The sequence below is a fragment of the Tachysurus fulvidraco genome, chromosome 5, assembly GCF_022655615.1.
Source record: "Tachysurus fulvidraco isolate hzauxx_2018 chromosome 5, HZAU_PFXX_2.0, whole genome shotgun sequence".
Taxonomy (NCBI): Eukaryota; Metazoa; Chordata; class Actinopteri; order Siluriformes; family Bagridae; genus Tachysurus; species Tachysurus fulvidraco.
In genome coordinates, this window is record NC_062522.1 from 16613047 (window position 1) to 16636722 (window position 23676).

General features: G+C 36.5%; 2 protein-coding genes across 5 annotated transcripts in view; both read left to right on the top strand.

Annotated features, from left to right (window-relative positions):
* The first annotated feature begins 106 nt into the window (after positions 1-106).
* LOC113643057 (ras association domain-containing protein 1-like) lies at positions 107-13160 on the top strand. 2 transcript variants are annotated; one of them, XM_027147069.2, is made up of 7 exons: positions 107-507; positions 751-1284; positions 6252-6376; positions 10431-10535; positions 10656-10950; positions 11626-11741; positions 12098-13160. In XM_027147069.2, exons 2-7 carry the CDS (start codon positions 975-977, stop codon positions 12242-12244), a joined length of 1098 nt encoding a protein of 365 aa, XP_027002870.1. In that variant the 5' UTR covers positions 107-507; positions 751-974; the 3' UTR covers positions 12245-13160. The 2 variants fall into 2 exon arrangements, with proteins under 2 accessions (XP_027002870.1, XP_027002872.1); XM_027147071.2 differs by lacking the exons at positions 107-507; positions 751-1284; positions 6252-6376 and adding an exon at positions 7599-7988.
* Positions 13161-14043: 883 nt separating this feature from the next.
* The window catches only part of LOC113642703 (metabotropic glutamate receptor 4-like), a 118676-nt gene continuing 109043 nt past the window's right edge, over positions 14044-23676 (top strand). For all 3 annotated transcript variants that reach the window (XM_047813081.1, XM_027146312.2, XM_047813082.1), the window contains exon 1: positions 14044-14477. The gene's annotated coding sequence lies outside the window, so the exon portion shown is untranslated. The remainder of the gene's footprint in view (positions 14478-23676) is intronic.

Here is a 23676-nt window from a genome sequence, read left to right on the forward strand (position 1 = left end):
TAATTTAAAGACGCATGTACATTTGCATGTCATTGGTAAGGGCAGAAGGGGGGTCCCGGGTAAATAAAGCAAGGAGGAGCGACAGAATAAACTCGCACACCATCTCAGGAAGTGGTTCAAACTCCGCTTTTGCGTACGATTCTGCACTGCAGCGATCAAGGGAAATTTTTTTTTTGCAGATGTGGCAGAAATTGACACTACATTGGATTAAACAAAATGTAGCTCCAAGACAATCTAATGGAAACTCGTCAAGAAGTCAGGGCGTGTTCACTTGCAACTTTCTACCAGCAGTTAAAGTGATGCCAGTGAACCGTTGTGTTTTCACTCCACACTTATTTACCTCCGAGGATTATATCGCAGACGGGTTTTGTGATGTAGAGCTGTGTGTTTTGTGTGAGGTTTTCTGGACATTTCCGTTTTTGTGTGTTTTTTTTTTTTAATCTTTCAAATCAAGAAGTTTCTGTGAAGGGATCTGTTGAGTTGAAATGAAAGATCTTTTTCAGTTAGGTAGGTTATTTCAAAATTCACGTTTTAAATATATTTCTTCTGTCTGCATTTGTTTTATAACCCCTACTGAATTCAGTAATCCGATATATGGACTTTCTCAATTCTCCTTTTTTCATCCTAAAACATCAGACAAGAGCAAGAGTCTGGTTCGTTTAAGTATCTGTTAACTGAATCTTTGCAATAATCTCACATCAGCAGACAAACTATATAATGCTTTTGTTTTTGTGTTGTTTTTACCTTCAGAAGCACAAAGCCAGTGACTGACCCAAACCTTCTTCACCTGATAGACCTTCACTGTCTCAAGTTGTGAAACAATGAAAGGTCATAGACATTTCGTTAAGACGTTTGTCTTAAATTGGACTGGAGACAGACTGCACTCAGTTGAATCCAAATCAGACAGCATACTATGACCTAAAGACCTGGAAGACAGTTTATTTTAACACGTGTATAATAAAGCTGTGAAGATCATGTCATTGGGGGAATTGATTGAGCTTGAGGAGCTTGATGAGCGAATTGAGCTTACTGATTCTTTTCTACCACGGACCCCTCGATTAGAGAGGGTCAATGCCTTGAGAATAAGCCCAGGAAAATTCCCGGAGATCTTAAATCGTGTACGGATAATCAGGCTTGTGGGAGACACTATGAAGTTCCCACAGTTGGTGGAGGAGACAGGAGAAGGCCATGACTTCCATCCCTGCAGCCATGCTCAACCCACCTGGTGTGATTTGTGTGGAGACTTCATCTGGGGGGTGTACAAGCAAAGCCTGCGCTGTGCCAGTAAGTGTTGGGTCTCTTTGTGAGGTTGTAATAGTAGCATACTGTGTTTGTCATTAATGAAAATGGTGTTGTCTGTGATAACAGTATACATGTAAAGCTATAACCTCAAATTTTAACTCATAGACTTCCAGGTATCATTTAGGCTTATATTTCTCAATACACATACTGTAACTGCATAACTTTTACTAATCACGCATTATTTACCATTAATAAATAATTACTGATTAATGTAAAAAACGAGATGGTGTTGAACTAGTGGATAATGTCCAGTACATATGTATGCGTGTATATTCATATAGGTTTGAATGAGTGTTTTGTGATCCGACATGCAAAGTATAACTATAACAGTATTCCATTATGAAGTGAAATCTGACACAGTTATACAGATAACATTAGGTTTTACTGCCACAGGGGTGGGACAGTGAAGCAGCAGGTAGTGTGACCACTTTTCATTCGCTCTGTAATCATGTGGCTTTTTACTGGGTTCTTCAGTTTCTTTCCACCTCCTGAAGACATGCCAGTGCATTGGTTACTCGAAGGGTGTATAAAGTAAATTAAAGGGTGTCTAGTATATCTGGGGTGTAGTCCCAGTGTTTCAGGATTGGCTTGAGATTTACAATGACCCTGACCAGGATAAAGGAGTGACTAAAGATGACTTAAGAAATATGCTACAATAGACTCTCTCACTCACTCATTTTCTACCGCTTTATCCGAACTACCTCGGGTCACGGGGAGCCTGTGCCTATCTCAGGCGTCATCGGGCATCAAGGCAGGATACACCCTGGACGGAGTGCCAACCCATCGCAGGGCACATACACACTCTCACACACTCCGGACAATTTTCCAGAGATGCCAGTCAACCTACCATGCATGTTTTTGGACTGGGGGAGGAAACCGGAGTACCCGGAGGAAACCCCTGAGGCACGGGGAGAACATGCAAACTCCGCACACACAAGGCGGAGGCAGGAATCGAACCCCGACCCTGGAGGTGTGAGGCGAACGTGCTACCCACCATTTCAGAATGAATTAGTAATTACTTTAAAATAATGACTTTAAAGCTACAATTATTAAAAAAAGATAAATAGTCCAGGAATGATATCAGTAAAAACAAAAAGTCTCAACAGATACCATGATATACTGATATTGAAACAGTGGGTTGAAATTTGTTCGTGCTGTTAAAATTAGAAAGCCATTAATATCACATATGCATGCAGTAAAGTGTATGCCAATTTTCATATTCTAATTTGTCAGGAAGTTGTAGTTAGAGCACAAGGTCCCACTTTTTATATTGCTTTTAACCACTTTTTGAACTTTTAGAACACAAACATCTTAACTGTACTATTGCTCTTTGCACGACCAGGTATTTAAAATTTCTCTAGTCGGATCTTGACAGAAAGTTTGGTGGATTATGTCTGGTGTGTCTCTGTCATACTTAACTTTTGAACTTATTTTCCATTCATAATTTACTGTGAATTTTTAGTGACAACCTAACTGAGCTGCTTGAAAATTCATAAATATTTTTCCATTTTAGACATTGACATTTATGATGGTATACGTGAATATTTTTGTGTCTTTTATATAGTAATAAATAGGATGAGATTGAAATGGACAGAATGGACACATAACATTTATGGCATTTGGTAGATATCCTTATCCAGAGCAACTCACATTTTTTATCTAATTTTTTATACAACTAAGCAATTGAGGGTTATGGGTCATGTTCAGGGGCCCGGTGGTAGATTAGTGGACGTGGGATTTGAACTCACAATGTTCTGATCAGTAGTCCAACACCATAGCCATTAGGCTTCCACATCTCCCCTCACATAACTGAGCTCACAACATCTGTAGATTAACGTCTTTTGAGCAATAAAAGGCTGAACATGTTTAGAATTTTCCAAATTGTAATAAACCTTCTGTGCGTTGATAGACATTTGAATATTACCTTGTTACTGTTAGAAAATAGTTTCCACATATGAGGAACCCTTAATGGCATGATGATAAATCAGAAGTTCTCACATTGTCTGCTTCTTTCACCAAACATATGCAGTTGTCCTGACACTGCTCATTCATAATCTTTTCATTTGTACATGTACATGTAAAATTAATTGCAGTGAAAATATATCCATAACCATATAACTTGTTTATAACTGTTTGAGCCTGATGACAGAGTTATGTCCGTGTGGGGGAATGGAATTATTCTATACATGACTGTACATTTTGAGCACAGAAGTGGGTGTGGAACAAATTAGCTGTACAACCACAGAATTGTACTTATGAAATCAACATGTTTCCTGCTGAGCAATTTTTTTTGCCTTCTTTCTCTCCTTCAATTTCTTGCCCCTACCTCTCACTCCCACTTGTGATGGTTGTGTACTTACTGTGTATGAATGCTTTATTTCCCTCCTTTTTCTTGACTAACTCTTTGTAAAACATTTTACATTTGATTTCACTCATGGAATTTCTGCTTTTTTAGTGAACTATTCGGTTCAGGTTTTTAAGCCTCAACATATGGTTTCTATTTCAGCTGCTTCTATGCTGCCTGCTCTGTCTGAGAAAACATGAAACAGCTGCCATTTTATGTCAAAGCTGCATTGCTTACACTTTTACCTGAACAGGATATACAGTATGCACTTCTCTTTTTGTCTGGCACTGTCTGGCAGTTGTACATTTTGAATAGATGTTTTATACTATAGTTCCTTTAGATAATGTGTAAATCAGGAAGGTTAACCAAAGAGGAAACTCACATTCTAGAACTTTGTTTTAGAATTTTTTTCTAAAACAAAAACTCCCTTCTGTGTGTTGTTGTTCTTCAACTGTGTTTCAAAGGCTTAATGTAGGATGAACGTTTATTTCTGACCTTCATTTGTACTTTGTACTGTGTGTGTGCGTGTGTGTGTGCGTGTGTGATAATCTATACATATTTTTGTCTCTGTTCCTTTATAACTGCTTTAGAGATTTTCAGTATAAATCAGATTCGTATTGGATTTGCTGTTCCAGCTAAAGTTTTATTACCAAGTTCAGATAACCAAGGATTTAGAATTCAGCATAGACATTTTTTCAAGAAAATGGAAATGGATCAAACATAACAGAATATAAAATAACTTTAAAATAACTAACTTTCACAGCTTTCTGGTGTGAGCAGTGGATTTGCGTTGAAGAAATGTACAGTCTCTAATATCCAATTAGGTCATTACATATTACTTGTTAAAGAAGTACAGTGAACTATCGCATGTACCATCCACTGCATATTGTTTTTATTTATTGTGACTCTAAACACAAACCAACAGAAAAAAAAACTTAAATGAAGTGTTTATATTTAGCTGATGGCAATTCCTAATTAAAAAGATAAAAGCTTTATTCATACTAGCATCAGGCTGGGCCACATATTGTATACTGTCTGCTCAGCTAATTACATTTCTTGTGCTTTCAACAAAGCAAGCAAATAAAAAAGAGAAGAAAAAATAAATAATATGTTTCATAAACAAGCATGTGCTGTCCTGATGTCCTCAGAGATGCATCAGGACACATCGGTATTCCATATACAAATAACAATAGAGCCAAACAGACCACGGCCACAAGTGGCCTGAAGGATTGGATCACAAGACACTACACATTTCCCTACATTCAGGCATGTATTTAGATCTGTCATCTTGTCTGAATGTGTCTAGACTGAATGGTGTCTGTATGTTTACTTCTTACAGTGGTAAGACCCCTTGTCTGCTTTGCAAATCTAGTGTTTGAGACACGCCCAACTACAATCTGGTGCCGACATCATAACCATAACCAAAACAAAAAAATAAATAACTCAAAAGTGGCCTAATTCTGTGGGGAAACCATGGGCATGGCAACATGTCAGAAGTTGGGGGTTGGTTGAATTCCTCTCTACTTAGTAGAACTCCTCTCTACCCAACAAAAGTGTATTCATATTTTTGTTTCCAGATCTGGTTGTAGATTCTACTTGACAGAATGTTTACAGATAATACTTATTGGAGTTGGTTTTCCTAACTGTAAACATATTCATAAGAAATATTAAAAATGCATCATTAATTGGTTTAGGTAATTGTGTAATTTGATAACAGCAATACATGACGGAAAGGTCATAACATAAATAAATATTATGCAAACATGATTATATTAATGGTCAATCGTCCTCACTTGCTTTACTGGAGCTTTTTTCTTCAGATACATCACACCTGATACTATCTGTACTCATATCTATACTAATATCTGAATTTTAAGCTTCACGATTAATGCCAAACACACACGTTCTTTGGCCAAAGTTCATGCATTTTATCAAAATGTTATCAGAAAATATTTAAGATAAAATAAAGCTTAGTTGAAAATACTGTGGTAAAAAAAATGTAATTTGGAAGTGATCATTCTTTAAAATAGTCACAAAATATGTACATAAGGACTGGACGTTTCTTTGTTCCCATACATTTAAGAGTGCATAATTAACCATATTTTATCACTCAGTATTATCTACTGTTGTTTGTCATATGAATACTTACCCACTTACACAATGTAATTAACATTGTGTAAGTGGGTAAGTATTCATATGACAAACAGATTGTGTATCTGAACAATATGGAAACAAATCTTCTACCTTTTATGGTGATTGAATAAGAGTTGTTGAGCTTAATAACACTTAAAGGAGCAATATTAACAACATTCTGTGAGATTTGTTATATTTATGTTCTACACTTCAAGTTCTCACAATGAAAAATACATATATAAATACATAAAATACATACATAAAATACATAAATATAGTTCTCTTGAAATACACTCAATTATATTATGATAAATGACACTGTTATTTAACTGTCATCAGTTTAATGCTCTTAATTTTTTGCATGTACCAGAATTACACTTTACTCCACTTAATATGATTTGGATGTTTCTGATATCCAATGACAGAACCAATAAACAATTTGCATTATCTCCCACCTTAATGTGTTTTCCAGACTGTAGGTTCACCTGCCATTACCGCTGTAGAGCTCTCATTAAACTCAACTGTAATCAGGGTGATGTCTCTACTATCGATCAGTCCAGTGATGTCCGGGACAGCATTGAAACTGACACCAATGTGGTAAGATATATAATTGAGGGTTGGTATAGTTTTGAATTTTTAAATTTTTGTTAAAACATGGATTAACTAGATAGCACAATAGATTATTTTCATGACTTTGTGTTCAGCATTAAAGTAATAGCAAAAGTATATGTTTATATATATATATATGATGTCATTTAATACGTCAAAAACACAGTAATGTATTGCCTTGTTAAACAGTGTGGCTCTGGTATGGAATCCCCCTAACAAATCTCAGGTACTCACTTGAAGATCATAATATTCTTGAGTAAAACTTTTAAAACTTTTAAATCAGAATTTAATATGTAATTTCTTATTCCACTTATGCAAGGGTGTGGTCCTACACTTCTTCTACTTTTGGCTTTTCCCGTTAGGTCATCTGTTTCCTCTGAACTTGCAGCCTCTACTAAATACTATTTAATTTATGTTTACTGCAGTCATCAGTTTTGTCTTGCAGATATATAACTCTGTAAATAGATTCTGTAAATGTAACAAAAAAAAAAAATAAAAAACCCAGAGAAACAATTAAGCTATTACATAAATCCATTATGCTGAATATTGATTTTATACCATGGGGTAAACAGCCATGTTACAAATGCAGCCTTGTCCTGTACTTCATTAGTGTTTTCTTTATTAGTCTGTTCTTAAACACTTAATGCATTATAAATCGGATATTGTCATCCTAGAACCATCAATAACATCCATTAACTCCATTACATCAGGGGAGAGATGTTTAATCATGGGATAAACGTTATTAATCCAAATAGACTTCTATTGATATGCAGCAACAATTACTTATAAGCGGAAAAATGGACTGAAACCATACCAGCTAAAATCCCCATCGCAGAGCCATTTTTATTTGTTAACCTTTAATGCCTGTTTGTTGAAAATGGTGTGAGAAGGTGAGTATGAGATGTGAGAGCTTGTGACCACAAATGGGAGGAGAAGCAAATCATTCAAAAGTAGCTCATTTAGTCGGGGGTGAAAAAACGGACATGGCAACATATCAGAAATTGAGGGTTTGGTTTGAATTCCAAAACCCTCTCTGTACCGAATAGAAGTGCACTAGTTAGTGATATGGACTAATAGATTATAGGATTGTAGTGCATTATATGGCCAACAGGGAGCGGTTTGAGATTCAGCCCGAGAAAACATGGCGCATTGCTATGTCGTAATCGTCGAGTTGGAACTTCCGTTGTTGAACCAATCACAGCGCGCGTCAGCATGGGTTGTATATTTTCCAATTTTAACAGGCAGGGCGGAGCGTTTCCGGTGTAAGGCAAAGAGCAACGTGGTATCATACTTTATCTACGCCTTGTACATCAACACGGTTAGCTAGATTCCCAAGCAAAGTCTACAGGTTTCTAAATAAATACTGTTGGTTTGAATAGAAAGCGACATTTCGTTATTTTCCCTGAATTAAATAGCGGTTTAATAGCAACTTTTGGACTTTTTGGCGATGAGTGGAGTCAGTTGTGTGGACCAGACTCCGTCTTTTGAGAAGACGTGGGGCAGCTCGACGAGCAGCGGCTACTGCAGCGACTCGGACTCGGAGCTCGAGCAGTATTTCACCGCGCGCACTTCATTCTTCCACAAACCCCAAAAACAGAAGGTGAGATTTATGGAACCTGCACAAAGTAACTCAGTACAACAGTACATTAAGGTGCTGAGCTCCTGCGTAGGTTCTAGATGTGGTAGACTAGCGTTTAAGTGGTCACTGACCAGAAAGTCATGTGTTCGATTCCCAGGTCCACCACCTAAATCTGCCACTGCTGGGCCCCTGAGCAAGACTTAACTCCTCTCAATTGCTCTTGTGTATAAAATTATATAAATTGTAAGTCACTCTGGGTAAAGAGTATCTGCCAAATGCTGCAAATGTAAAGCAATTTTTTTTCTTCTAACGTTGTCACTTGCTTCCTCACATGTCTGTGTCAATCATTGCTTTTATTTGACCACGTTTACAATACTTCAGAAAGGTTTTTGATTTATCACAATATCTTTTTTTTTAGATTTTTTTTAATAAAATATCTTTTTATAAATTTATTATTTTTAAAAATAATTTTTATTTCTTGCTTTATTTTTTAATAATCAAAGTTTGTCCCTGACCATTTAGAAATAATGTGTGTTATTTACTGATCAACTGCAGCCAGTGTTTCTACTATGTTATTTATTTATTTAACCAAATATTTTTTTTTGGTAAAGGTTTTTTTGGGAAGAACAGGACGGCCTTCAGACATTTTTTAGGGTGGGGTGGGAAAGAGGAAGGGAAGAAATGTTAACAGTGGGATGATTCATTAGAAAAGCAGAAACGACTGAATACAGTCCATCATGAAACAATGAGTTAATGCTCATTTTGAAACCACTTCCTATTCGGCCTGATATAAGCTGTGAACCACAAACTAAATTATCTTGCACTTTCTTGTGAACATGTATAACTACTGGCAACAGATATTTCATCTGATTAGTTAGTCTTTACAGATAAAAACCTAATTTCCAGCTTTACAGATATTGTTTTTTATCTAATCTAATAATTTTTTTCTAAACAAACTATCACTAAATTAACCTGAGAGTGCTCTTAGTTTCACACAGTTGTTGAAGAAGTTGTACATTTTGTCTGTAAGACATGCTGTTCTTTTAGGATCATTATATTTCTTTCACCTTGGAACATTTAATGTCAGCGGTGCCAAATAAGCAAGTTAAACCAGCCGAATCATCTCTTTTTAAAGGCTACTTTTTGATTTTTTGAAGGTCTTTACTACTTGCGTTTGAATTTTGTAATATCCTAAGTACATTTTCAAGTTTATAAGAAATAATTTGGTGTGAGAATTTAATGCACACAATCCACACTTTTAGTGGAGGAACTTGTTTCTGATAAGATGTGGTAATAGACCTATCAGGAATGATGATGTAGCTGTTGAAAAATGACACCAACTGACACCCACATGTGAACAAGACACACAAAAGAAGCTTTCTTTCCATGGTGTGAAACTGGGGGAGAGGAGGCTATTTTTTGCTCTAACCGGATACAGGAATTCCAGCTTTAAAGCCAAAACATGCCTGACTGACTGGTGGAACGGTCCACATACTTTCATTCTCTCAAATAATGGGCTGGACCAAAGTTTGTGATTGGCTGGCGCTGACATCATGGCTTTGCCCTGTGACAAGAAACTTAGAGGGTGATGTAACTTTTGAACAACTGGGGATACTTTTACTCGATTCGAAGTTTAGATTTGAAGAATATCAAATTAAAACAAGTTTTATAACAGATTATTAATATTGGAAGTAAAATGAATAAATATTTAAAGTCCACATTTTTGGCATTTGAATCACAATAAAGCTGCTTTATATTTATAGTAGGTTTAATAAGCTCCAATATAGACTCTCAAAATCCATTATTCATGTTTGTGGGTGATTTTAGAACAGACATTTTATCGAGATAAGTGAAAATGTTTACTGGATTGAATCTAAGAAAGGAATGTAGTAGTAAAAGTTGCTCCTGTGAATTCGTGTGGACATGGTGGAGATGGTGCAGTTGGCTGTAAGAAGAACTGATTTTGTCTCAGTTGTTTCCAGCTGGTTTCCCAGCTGTTTGATGCACAGCGTGAAGAGGCTGCTTCTGAAACTACCTCTAACAGCACATTTGACTATCATATGACAGTGCTTATCATGGCATTTCAGCTGAAGCTGTGTGGTTTAGTGATCAGTTAAAATGTATAATAAAGGAATATGGGATAATCTTGTTTCGTTTTGTAAAGAAGTGTGACTCACTCACATACTTGGAAACACTGTTTGTTTCATTAATCCCCCATCCACATGAACTCACATCCGGTCAGTCATGCACAAATTTGTGACTCATGCTGTGACTCTCTCACTGGCTTTATGAGCACTTCCTCTATTCCCTAAGGTGATGGCCTGAATCTGTTTTCTGGATAAGATTTAGACAGCTGATTAAACACCTAGCATTAAAGTAAATCATGAAGTAATGGACTTCCTGCTGTTGTTGTTTGTGAAGTAGGAAATAACCAAGATAATTATTTCTCTGTCTGTCTGTTAGGATGAGGTGACTGAGAGCAAGAAACAGGAACTGTCAAATTCAGAGCTTCAGCAGAAGATAAAGGAGTACAATGCTCAGATAAACAGTAACCTCTTCATGTCTTTGGTAAGGTTTCACATTCATGCCCAGTTTTTCTAGTTTACTCATGTTTCTCATATTATGCTGCATAATATTAAGCCATCACATTCCTTACTAATCTGATCCCTGATTGTTTGTCTTGCACAGAACAAAGATGGCACCTACAATGGTTTCATCAAAGTTCATTTGAAGCTGGTACGGCCTGTGTCTGTTCCACCGCCACGAAAGGGTACTGCGTCCCAGGAGCAAGCCAAAGGGAAGAGAGGAGGAGCAGTAAAAAGGCGAACATCCTTCTACCTCCCAAAGGACACAGCCAAGCATCTGCACATCAGCTCTCGTACTCGTGCACAGGAAGTGATTCAGGCCCTGCTCAAGAAATTCACAGTTATCGACAATCCTGCAAAGTTTGCACTGTTTGAGCGCACAGAGCGCCATGACCAGGGTATGGCCATGTTCTGTTTGAGTGAATTTCGACAAAATGGGAATGTCGTTTATTTAGTGACTTCAGCTGCATTGTTTTACTATAAATTAATAGACTGATTTCTAATCATTCTCGAAGTTGATGTTGTACATTATGATTTTATTAATATACCTCATAGATGTGCATAGTTCATTTTTGTTTAAGGTGCTTTATTGACGGTACAAATGGTGGGACAGTTGCACAGCCAAAGTTTGTGTTGCACAGTGTGACCATTCTGCTTCAAAAAATTCTGCCTCTTAGAAAGATTGAGCTTGTACTATCAGGAATATGAGTCTGGTTCCCCTCAAGGTTTCTTCCTTTATCATCCAATGAAGTTTTTCCTTGCCACAGGCGCCTGAGTCACCTTAGACATGCTCATTGGGGATAAATAGAAACACAGTTAAATATATCTAATAATAATCTTGAATTTTTGTATTATATTAATCTTTATATTATTCTTTATAATAACATTTTGTTTTATGTTTATGTTCTGTAAAGCTGCTTTGAGACAATGTCAATTAAGCGCTATACAAATACATTTGAATTGAATTGAATATTTGCTTCATACAACACGTCATTTTTGGTATAAAGATATGTTTTGTCTAGGATTAATTTGGTAAAATAGGTTGACTCTCTCTCTTTTTCTCTCTTTCTCAGTGTACCTAAGGAAGCTGCCTGATGATGAGTGTCCACTGTTCCTACGTTTGTGTGCTGGTCCAAATGAGAAAGCGATGAGTCTGGTATTAAAGGAGAATGAGACGGGAGAGGTCAATGTAAGAAAAACCTATCACATCCTACACTACCCTCACATGAATAGCGCGTCTGCTGATTCAGTTTTACTTCTGTATATAATCTCCTGTCCTGTTCAGGTTTCTTACCAGAGATGCTCAGTAATTGCTACAAAGGCTCCTTTCATGTCTAAAAAGCAAGCAAAGCAAGTTTATCTGCAGAAACACCTTTTTTTGGACATAATTCTTGTCCGTTAGGTCGACTGGATTCCTTTAAGTTTTCCCTTGAGATTCTCTTCTCTTTCTAGTGAAGGACCTGACCACAAAATACTATCATGTACACATGCATTATTAATTAAATGGTTGCTTATTGCTGACTTTATTATTTGCTCTTCTCCCAGTGGGACGCATTTTCTCTGCCGGAGCTGCAGAATTTCATGCGCATTCTGAAGCGAGAGGAAGAGGAGCATGTAAAGCAGATCATGCAGCGCTATGCACTCGCTCATGATCGCATCCAGCAAGCTCTGGTCAGCACCAATCCTGGCTGATCACTTTGTAAGGCATGTCTTACTGATGAGTGGCCAGTAGGAGGCCTCAGTCTTCACCATGTCCAACGAGCCATATGGACTAGCATCAGTGCGATTAGTGTGAGAGAGAGCGAGAGAGTGCGAACGAGTGTGGAAATGCAAGTACGCCACCAGATGTGCGTACGTGGAGAGAATGAGTCGCGACTGAGAGTGAAAGCATACTGGGAAATGGACGAGTGAAAATAGAACACCTTGTTGTGAATGGTGTGTGATTTGTTCGAGTGAGTGTAGAGAGTCCTCGAGATTGAACAGTGTGTTTCTATGGAGACTACACAGGACTCTCCTGACTTCATTGCTGTTGAAGTTTTAAGTCTACTTTTCCTTTCTTCCTTCTGTAGGCTATGAGTATCTTTTTTTATTTTATTTTATCTTTTTTATTTTCTTATCGAGGTCAGTTAAATCTTCTTGTAGTAAGTCCGTGACTTGACTTCCTGTACAATGTTGAAAATGTCTTGTATCTCATCCCCTGGATGTCTTTAGTACAACTGAGTGTGAGAAATGCCAGGGAGTTCCCAATTATTCAGTTGAACTGATAGCCCTTTGGATGAGTGATGAAATATCTTCAGCATTAAAGAAATAAGACAAAAAAAAGGAAACTTAAAAATGTACTGCTTAGGCTTTTAATATCCAGCCTTTTCCTGGAACACACTGTTCAGACAAGCTGGTAAAAAAAGGACCTGGATTATGATTTTATTTGTATTCATTTATTTATTTTTCTTTCTTCAAATTTCCAATAAACCTGTTCTGTCATTTCTTTGTCATATATATGTATGTTCTGTCAGTCACCTGTTTAAGTATTCAAGCTTGACCCATGTGCATTCACTTCAGTGTCTGGAAATATTTTATTCACCCACTCACAATAAACGGTTTCCATGTTGTTGGTTGTGTCTGTTCTTGAATTGGACTAGATTATTGTGGAATCTTTAGGTTTCTTCCTTAGCATCTAAGGGAGTTTTTCCTTGCCACTGCCATCTGAGTCACCCCAGACGTGCTCAATGGGGATAAATACAAATACATTTAAATATATCTAATATTAATCTTGAATTTTTGTATTATATTAATATTTATATTATTCTTTGTTAACCTTTTGTTTTAAATGTATTTCCTTAAAGCTGCTTTAAGACTATATCAATTGTGAAAAGTGCCATACAAACAAGTTTGAATTGAGATGAATTAAGCACTCAACTTGGATTAAAATTCTTTCAGATTCTGTCATTATTTTTTTAATGATTATCATTTGTACTTGCACTAGAAGCAATTATTCTAAATAGAGATGCACCAGTAGATGGCAACAGATAACTAAGATAGAGCACACAACCTGACGTGCTCGTTTATTCTCGTAGGTCCTGGATTTCACAAAACCTGGAGCTTACCCAAAAGCTAATCATTTGCAGCAAAGCATCTGCTTATGGAGATTCCTAACTGTATATAGCATATTGTGTGTCAATATGAAATTAATTGTTGGAAAACCATGAATCACATATTAAAGGTTTAACTGGATGAAGTAGAAGCAAAAAAGATATATTTCCCAAGGAGAAATAAAATTGCTATATAATTTAGAAATTGTTCCAGGCACAAAGGTGTGTGCACCAAATTAAACAAAAACAACGTTTTATTATAAGCCGCGTGCTTATAGCAACTTTTTCATTTGGTCTGTGGTGTGTGTCGTTGTGCCAATGCCTGTGTGTGTGTGTGTGTGTGTGTGTGTGTGTGTGTGTGTGTGTGTGTGTGTGTGTGTGTGTGTGTGTGCGTGCGTGTGCGCGCGTGTGTGTTGGGGGCGCTGAACGCAACAAAATACCATGTTACTCCTGTACAGTGAGTGTGTGCATTAACGGTCCTGCTGCTTAACATTAGTCATCCTCACGCGCTCGAACTGCACGGGATTCGGATCAGCGCGACTCAGCGACGGTTCGGTCTCGAGCGAATGCAGACGGACTGGAAGAAGAGGAGAAAGAAAGGGACTGAGAGAGAGATAGAGAGACACGGAGAACGATAGTCTTAGACGGCTTTTTTCAGCACCTCTGATTTGGACAGCGCAACAGCTTTTCTTATAGTTGCCCTGATCGAACCGTTTTTTGTCTTTTTTTCTTCTTCTCTTCTTTCTGGGAAGTCGACGGCAAGAAAGCAACAAATATCTATTAACAGACGCTTGGTTTAAGTTGTAAACTGAAATTACACAAGCCACAGACCACAGGTAAGTGCCAAATGTGTCAACTTTGAAATCCAACACATGTATGTGTTTAATAGGCAGTAAATATTTCGTTCTTGATGCATCGTTTGTTCAGTGGTACTATACGAACCCAATGGCCTGGGAAAAGCTTTTCCAAAATTCAAAGGAAAGCAGAAAAGAAATATTATGAACGGTTGCTTTAGAAATAGGCTAATTTGCAAATATGTAATAACGGTAGATCTACACTGGTAGAGCATGAAAATACACATTGAAATAATCTAAATCTAATTTATTTTAAATCTAAAATCAACACACATCTTACATCCTTGTTTTCAACAGGTTTTTATAGTGTTTCGTCATAACAATAAAAGACAGGTTTGTAAACCTGGGCCTGTTGAACCCCCTGTTCTGCTCACACCCACTTTAACTGAATCGGGTGTGTTAGAGCAGGGAAAACACTAAATTGTCCAGGACATGGGGTAATCCTGCACCAGGGTTTGGTATCTGTGCAGAAGAACTATATGGGTGAATCATGGGTTATGTTGGACTGATCTGTTTAGTTTGAAATAAGTAGTGAATGAATAGATGAGAGGATGATAGGGTGTGAAAACCTACTGTAGCAAGAATGTTCACATAGGGATTCCCGAAACATGTTGATACAACAGGGTGAAGAGTGAGCGAAAGAGAACATGTACATTTACATGTTCATAGCTCATCTACATTTGAGTTAATTGAGTGTAATTGAGTCTGTTCCACTGCTACAAACGCTGAAGCATTTTGGCATTCTGGAGCATATGGTCTTAATTAAAGCTTGTGCTGGACAGTGAAAATTTACTTGAATGACCTTATTGCTTTAATTCAAATGAATAATGAATTAGAAATGTTCACACTTGTTGTCCAAGTGTGCAAAGTTTGTGAAAGTTCTCTGTACTAAAATGTAAAAAGCATGGACATTAAAACATTTTTGATTAATTTATTAAAACTGCTTTTTATTAAACTGATTTTGTTGAGTTGTTTCTCCAGTAATACTCCCTCTCAGGTAAGAAGGCGAGAGTAGAGAAAGAAACATATGGCGGAGGGAAATGAACACAAATCTTGTTTTATTTTCTTTAATTTTTCAAACACAAATCAAACATTTTAGGTGTTAATGCTAAATGCTATATGCTATGTTATAGCTAATGCTATATTAATAATTTTTAATATGGTACTATTTTGAAAATGGCATAGATGAATTTCTATGTGTCTTTAACACATGCCCTATCTACACATCTGACATTTATTATTGATTACTGAGTACAGCTACTGTACTCTGTCAACTCAACTGCAGCCAAAATGCTGAAAAGCATTTCACTCTTTACTACTCAATCAATTTTTTATGGGTCCACATAAGGATCAAGTATTATTTAATATAGAGTGTACTGCATCAGGCTGACTGGGGCGTGGTTTGCACTGATTTGAATGCAGACTATGACTTCTGTTTGCTTTTAGGCAAGTTAATGATAATGAGATTGGAAGCCAAGTGAGCAATACAGCTGGATGAGAAATAAATCCAATGAAATTAAATTGATTGTCTGACAAAACGATATATCAAAACTTCTGGGTAATAGATATTTATGAGCACTTGAGGGATCAGTTCAAGAGATCAGAACTCTGTAGCTAAAACTTTTTATGATGTTCTGCCATTATGCTGTTACTTACTGACTAGACCCAGGTGGGGTAGTGTGACATTGAATTTTTACACGATTACTTTGCCTATACTGTCTTACAGATCAGTGCATGAAAAAATATAAGACTGTTCATCAATTTCCCCACTGATGTAATTCAGTTAGACTATTCAACATTTCATTCATTCATTCACCTATCTATCCACCCATCTTTCTATAAACCCCTCTTTCCATCCATCCAACCATCCATCTATCCATCCATCCATCCATCCATCCATCCATCCATCCATCTGGTCATCCATTAATTAATTAATTAATTAATTAATTAATTAATTAATTAATTAATTAATTAATTAATTAATTAATTAATTAATTAATCATTCATTCATCCATCTGTTCATCTTCAGTAACCACTTTATCCAGTTGCTCAGGAGTCTGTCCTGTAGGCATGATTTTAGGAGGTGGTAGCAAAATGGAGAACCAGGAGGAAACCACATGGGAACTGAGAGAACGTGAAACTGCACAGACAGGAACTAAGATCAGACTCAAACTGAAACCCTGTTTGAATCACATCATTAAACATTCAGCAGGCCAGTTCTTAATAATAGAGAATTGGCCTGATTAACTTGCCATGCTACCATGTTGAAATGCTTATTAATGACAGAGTTTACAAGCTTAAGGAATTTTTGTCATAAAAGTCCACATGTATTCAAAAATGATCTCATTATACAAATGCAGTTGAGCTGAATTGAAGGCTCTGGACTGCTGATCAAAAGGTTGTAAGCTCAGATAGTTGCACTGCTTGGCCTTTGCGCAAGAGTATAATCTTTAAGTTCAACTGTAATTTGCTTTGGATAAAAACATCTGCCAAATGTATAAATGTTCCATTGAAATGAGCGCCTCACTAACACATCTCAATCACGTTCACCCAGGCCGAGACCATCTGCTCACTGATCCTTTACTCACAGACCACTAAATATTTTATGCTATTTAACACAGTATTCAATGAAATGTGCATACGTTTGTAATGAGCTATGACTCTAAAAAAGAAAGACAACAAAACTAGTGTTTGAACAGTTGCTTGGGTTACTTGGGTGACACTTGTACTTTAAGCAGTAGTGCAATCTCCTGTGGCTCCTTCAGTCTCATCACTCACCCATCAGAATGTGAAGTTCTCTCACTCTCTCCTTGTCTTCACACCCCTAGCCAGTAAGTCTATTTTCTTACACCTGCTTATGTAACTGACGCTTTTAAATCCATACCATGGCTTTGAAATTATGAAAATGATGTCTACATTTAATCCTTCTGAATGAAAGAATCTTTGTTAATAAAATTGTGTAATAGTCAGCAGAGATGTCAATGTGCATCATACCTGAAGGATTTTTTTTGGTTTCTCAAGTGGTTTGTTGGTTGCTCTGATCATTAGAGACAATGATGCTTTGAAATAATTTTCCTTTCAAACTTTTTGTCAACACACACACACACAAACGCACGCACGCACGCACGCACGCACGCACGCACGCACGCACGCACGCACGCACGCACGCACGCACGCACGCACGCACACACACACACACACACACACACACACACACACACACACACACACACACACACACAGAGAACCGGAGAGTTTACAGCAGGGAAATACTATCACCATTAGTTCAACAAATAACTCCATGAACTTGATTAAAACATTAAAGAGCCTATTAGCAGAAAACAAGTTTATAAACACAGCAAAAGTTTTACATACTCTAATGTGAGCTAAAACCAGTAACATTTCCTTTAAAATTTAGGCTATGCCATTTTCTTAATGTGGTGCTCTGCATTGGATATACAATATTTAGAAACTGTAAACTCATTTGTGCATTTATGTTCATTTGCACGCTTATATTGGCCATCCTAGCCTTTTCTACATGTTCTGCTCTTGAGTATAGGCAGAGCTGAAACAGATGTTAGTCTGAGGAAATAATGACATGTAAGAGACATGACAGCCCAGGAGTAGAGATGGAGTAAAGAGCAAACCCACTCACTGCCCTGTGCTCACACAAATGCAAGGCATCTTTGCCCTTATTTTGGATAGGTGATGTTACAAATGTAGCCTCTAAAACCAAATAAATGGACCCTTTGTCTGATGTGCATTCTGTATTGGCTCATTTTGGGTGGTTGCTGAGGGTTCATGGGTTTGTTGGTCTCTGGGTATGAACCCATTAGGCTTGACCCTGCCCATTAAGTCTGCTTCTTGTATCATTAGTTTTTTGGATTTGGAAGGCAAACCACAGGCTTTGTTTGCAATTACATCCAAAGCTCTCTTCTCTTCAATAGGTCTGTTTGTTCAACTGCATGTTTGCAGCTGATTTCAAATGTGCTTGACAAGGAAAAGCATATTCTAAGAAAGTTCTTTGCAATGAATGCTTAGTTACAAAGCATAACAGTGAGCTGGCAGTGCATTGACAAACAAGTGATAAAAGGGACCACATGTTTTACCTAAAATGCTTTTGATGGTGTCTGAAGATGCTGCACTGCAAATGAGGCACATCAGATAGAAATGACACATGAAAAGACTAAAAAAGATTTTGTGTTCAAATTGAGCATGATGCCTTATATAAAAAGATGTGCAGAAATGCTATTGTTGTTCAGATCCATTTTTCCTCCTAAATGTATGTATTCACAGATCATTCATCCTTATAAGTATCTTGACTGTTTTATATCAGTTGTCCTGTCATGTTTGACACCTGCATCGTCTAATGTGCATGAATCCTGCATAAACATGTATTCATCCTGCCAGCTACACTGTGATACTGAATGCTTCACCTGGTACAGAGGAGAACTCCTCTACAGTACATGAACATGTAGCTAACTTATTGGCTGGTATGTTCCTTATTGATAGGAATAAGAAGAGAATAATCCATTGCTCTCTCTCCCCAGACAAAACATTGCTGACCCATTGCTAAATCTTCTCTACTTTTTATAGTGTGCAGTATTCCCTTTACTCTGCCTTTGACATTAATTCAGATTAATTCATACTTTTGGATCACAGCAATGTGTGATGTTTTTGATCATTTATGAATTAAGGCATCTCACAATCAAAGACCAACTATTCTACGCTTAAGCCAGAACAAAGGCATTGTCTTTGATATCACATGGAGCATCTGATAGAGTCCTTGTACAGCATGAAGAGCATGTCATGGCAAGCTTCTATGAAAGAAAGTGTGAAAAAACACACCTTCCTGAGGCCACTGGAATCAGTCTCACACAAAGCATTTCTATAATTCATTTAATCGCACTTTCAATCTGCACACAGAGAAACAGATGACACAGTATGGCAACATTAAAATAAAACACCAGTGAGCTTTAGGCAAAATAATATGATTCAAATCAAATGAAATTCTCAAAGATCTTCAGAGGTTTTCACAGTTAAATTTAAGAACAAATATCTACATTTCAGCTGTAAAAGATCAGCAAATCCATGATCCAAAAAAATTAGAAAAGTGCAAGGGAGCATTCAGACTTCTCATTCAAATGCAGTTCATGTTCAGATATGAATGAGGAGTGTAATAAGTGATTTGCCAAGGGCCTTTCATTTCACAGAATTGCATGGTGGGAGATCTTGCATCTATACACCTCGTGCTGTTTCTAAATGAAAAAATCATTCATTGCACAATAGAGAACTAACCATGGCTTTTACATGCTGTTGATGACTTATATCTGTCAGAGTGTATGGGACTTTTTTGTTTCCTCAGTAACAGCGATAGAGCTAATCCCATGAATTTGTAGAACCAAACAAACTAGACAGCAAAAAAGTTTTTTGGCCAGTATTCCCTCAGTTATTTCACCTATGTATATACAGATGCGACATATGGATTGTGCCATTCACACTGTTTCTGGTTTCAGCATGTAGCATGCCACAGCCTGCAAGGTGTTGCCTCATTCTAACGTTGCAAAAATGAGGCAGCTCAAAAACTTATTATAGAAAGGGGAAGAGAGAGAGTTCGAGTGCGAAGAAAAAAAGCAGGAGAGTGTGAGTGGGACACACAGAAAGAGAGAGAGAGAGATAGAGAGCGTCCTTACTAGAGACATGAAGAGGTTGCTGTTTATCTGAGCAGTATACTGCTTTATCTTCAACTGAATCTCTGCCAATGACAGCTCTGGTTTCATGCTCTCAGCCACCTCATCTTGACAGACACAGAGATAGATAGAGAGAGAGAGAGAGAGAGAGAGAGAGAGATGGAGCCTCCAGCATAGATTCCCTGGTTTTGATAATGAGATGTAATTATTTACTTTGAACTTTCCAATTAATAATGCAAAGGTGGCAACCTAGGGAGAAGGACACATGGCTCTCCTCAGCTCCTCAGTATTAGGAAGCATGCTAATTGACTGATGGCTTTGCTAGGGAGAGTAGACCGCAGAGATATTAATGACAGACCTCTCAACTCTTCTTCAGGCTGCTGTGTGCATGGATGTGAGACTAGGATGTGCTAGAAGAATTGGGGAATTATGTAGAGGGTACTTAACCACACAGTTTCATGAATCTAAAATACTTGGCAAGCTCCGTTCAAACTTGGAATTCTGCTTTTTATGCACATTTTCTAAACCTTTAAAAAATGGCATATCTTTTGAAAACAAATCTTTTCTGTCTTATGCAATATTGTGTGCACCACAAGCTTATTAAAACATGAGCACGAAGTACCGTTTGACATTGTACCTTGCAAACAGTAAAATTTATTTATATATATATTATATATAATATATATTTATATATATATATATATACACACACACACACACTGTATATATATGAGACATGAGTCATGCATTCTTCTTCTTCTTTTTCAATGACTTCTGATTTTAAAACTGTTCAGCCAATCTGTGTATTAGCAAATTTGTATATATATATATATATATATATATATATATATATATATATATATATATATATATATATATATATATTCTTCTTTTTCTTTGTCTTCTGATTTTCAAACCATTCAGCCAATCTTTGTATTAGGTGGACCAATAGAAAAGGAACAAAGAGTTCACAGTAATTAATTATACATCAGTCTGACCTTTCCACATTCCATATTTCCAATTACAACATTATTATTATTATATTCTGTGTTTTTATCAGGGCTGAAATAATAATTGTGGTTCTCAGCATCTTCTATACACAAATTACCTCAGGGCACAGAAAACACAACAGATTTGAATATGTAGTCATTTGTACCAAAAAGTAAAACAACATTCAGAAACTAGGCAAAATTAGGAACAACCTATAATCGAATAACATATAAAACCACCATGAACAAGAATAACTTCAAATTAATATTATGTGTAGGAGTTTATCACATATCTCACATTGTTTTGGATATGTTTTGCCCCATTCTTCTTCACATTCTGCTTTAATTCATTCATGTTGTGCACAGCTCAAGCCATCATCATATCTGACTGAGCATGAGGTCTGGACTTTCCAAAACCTTCATTTCTTTTCCCATTCAGATGCAGATTTCTGTTGTGCTTGAATCATTGTTCTGTTGTATGTTACAGTTTTGACCCAGCTTAAGCTGCTGTTCAGTGTTGTCTCAAAGACTGCAAGTTTCTCAGGTCCTGTGGCTGCAAAGCCCTAATTATCACCTCTCCTCCACCAAGCTTGACGGTTATTAAGAAGTGTTTGTAGTGATACACTGTTTTTGTTTTTTTGTTAAACTTGGTGGTATGTATTATATGCTTATTTTCTTTAAAAAATGACTATATATACACTAATATTTTGTTATTTTCTTGTCACCTGACCTCACATCTAGTGAGGGACACACAATTGTTATTTAGGCCCTGATAAAAAACAACAACATTTTTTCCCCATGTCTGTGTATACAGTACATAATGCAGTATATATACATGCATATGTCAGGAACCAGTGAGAATGTGTTGAGCAAAATCTGCAAAAACATCATAAAGCAGCAGAGAAAGTGCACAGAGTTTAGAGGAAAATGTAAAAATGTAGAGCATATGTTTTGAATAATAAACTGACAATAATGTATATGTAGTTTTACTCTCATTGGTTTCTCATTTTTTGTATTTCCTGTATGTGAAATGAATGCTAATACTCACTAATATGCATATATTATATTATATTATATTATATTATATTATATTATATTATATTATATTATATTATATTATATTATATTATGCATAATATATGAAATTATTTGAAAATGACATGATCTTTATATTGATTATAAAAAATAGAAAAAAATAGAAAATAAAACACATTTTAAAGTGACATCTTTATTTGTTTAAACATTTAGGGAATGATATAAACACACATTTGTTCAAGCCGAAGCACAGAACAGCACAAGATAGCCATACGGCACACAGTCTTAAAACATCTGTTGCAAAAACCATAACCACATGTTATTGTGAAGCAGACAAAGTAAAACTGTGAGTGAATCAAAGTGACAATTTGAATCCTTTTTTAAAAAGAACATTTCAGTAGGTCATTTAATGAGTGGTTAATTTTCCAAACATTGATTGTTTAGCAAGTTTTTTAATAAAACAAGTTTTTTTTAATCTCTTCAGCAGTTGCAAATCGACGAGTTTGTTTTCAGGCACTTGTTGTAGTCCCTTCTTTATAGTTGTAAAGTGAGCTGTTTTACTTGGTGAATATTAGTAGCATGCGCTATGACATCACAATCAAATGATACTGAAGTCATTTTTCTTTTAGCAGAGTTTCCTAGCAGGATAACCTATTAAATTGTATATATAACAAAAAAAAGATTTGCATTAGGAAACACATTATTATATTATACTTATCATATACTTATAAGATGGATAACTTATTATGTTATCCATCTTCTACACTGCTTATCCTACTGGGCCACAGGGAACCTGAAGCCTATCCCAGAAGACTTGGGGCACAAGGCAGTCTATCACAGGGCACAATTGCACACACACATTCACACTCAATGGACAATTTAGAGATGCCGTTCAGCCTACAATGCATGTCTTTGCACTGGGGGAGGAAACCCCTGAGGCACAGGGAGAACATGTGAACACTACACACACAAGGTGGGAATCAATCCACCAAACCAACCACTAAGCCACTGTAGCTGTTAATATGCTTGTACATATTAATAATATAATATTATATTAGATTTTTTTTGTCATTATTATTGTTTGCATTCTCTTAAACATAATGACAAACACAGGTCTTGCAGATGCTCCATAACATTAAATATAAGAACAGTGAAAGAGTGCAATGTGTTATTCATGTAATGGTTAGCACTTTGCTGTCACGTTACATACACAGTATCTCTAACAATCAAACTAAAAAACTACATTACTCAATTTTCATTCATTTAGCCTATTTCTTTATTCATTTAGTATTTGAATAAAGAAATTATTCAAGAAAAATGTATTCATTTATGCACAAGTGAGTTTCTTTATTTCATTTATCATAACAATTGCATTTTTAGTTAAAGTCTGGGGAGTTATAGCACAGTAGTCAGTAGTCCTACTTCCCTCTTACTTGTTTTAAATCTAAAAGCAAAGTTTAACATCTG

Excerpts from the sequence above, each read along its gene's own strand:
- LOC113643057 (XM_027147069.2), top strand. The coding sequence starts at position 975 with ATGTCATTGGGGGAATTGATTGAGCTTGAGGAGCTTGATGAGCGAATT. Across the intron at positions 1,285-6,251 it reads GCAAAGCCTGCGCTGTGCCA|ACTGTAGGTTCACCTGCCAT; the intron begins GTAAGTGTTGGG and ends TGTGTTTTCCAG. Across the intron at positions 10,536-10,655 it reads GTAACCTCTTCATGTCTTTG|AACAAAGATGGCACCTACAA; the intron begins GTAAGGTTTCAC and ends TGTCTTGCACAG.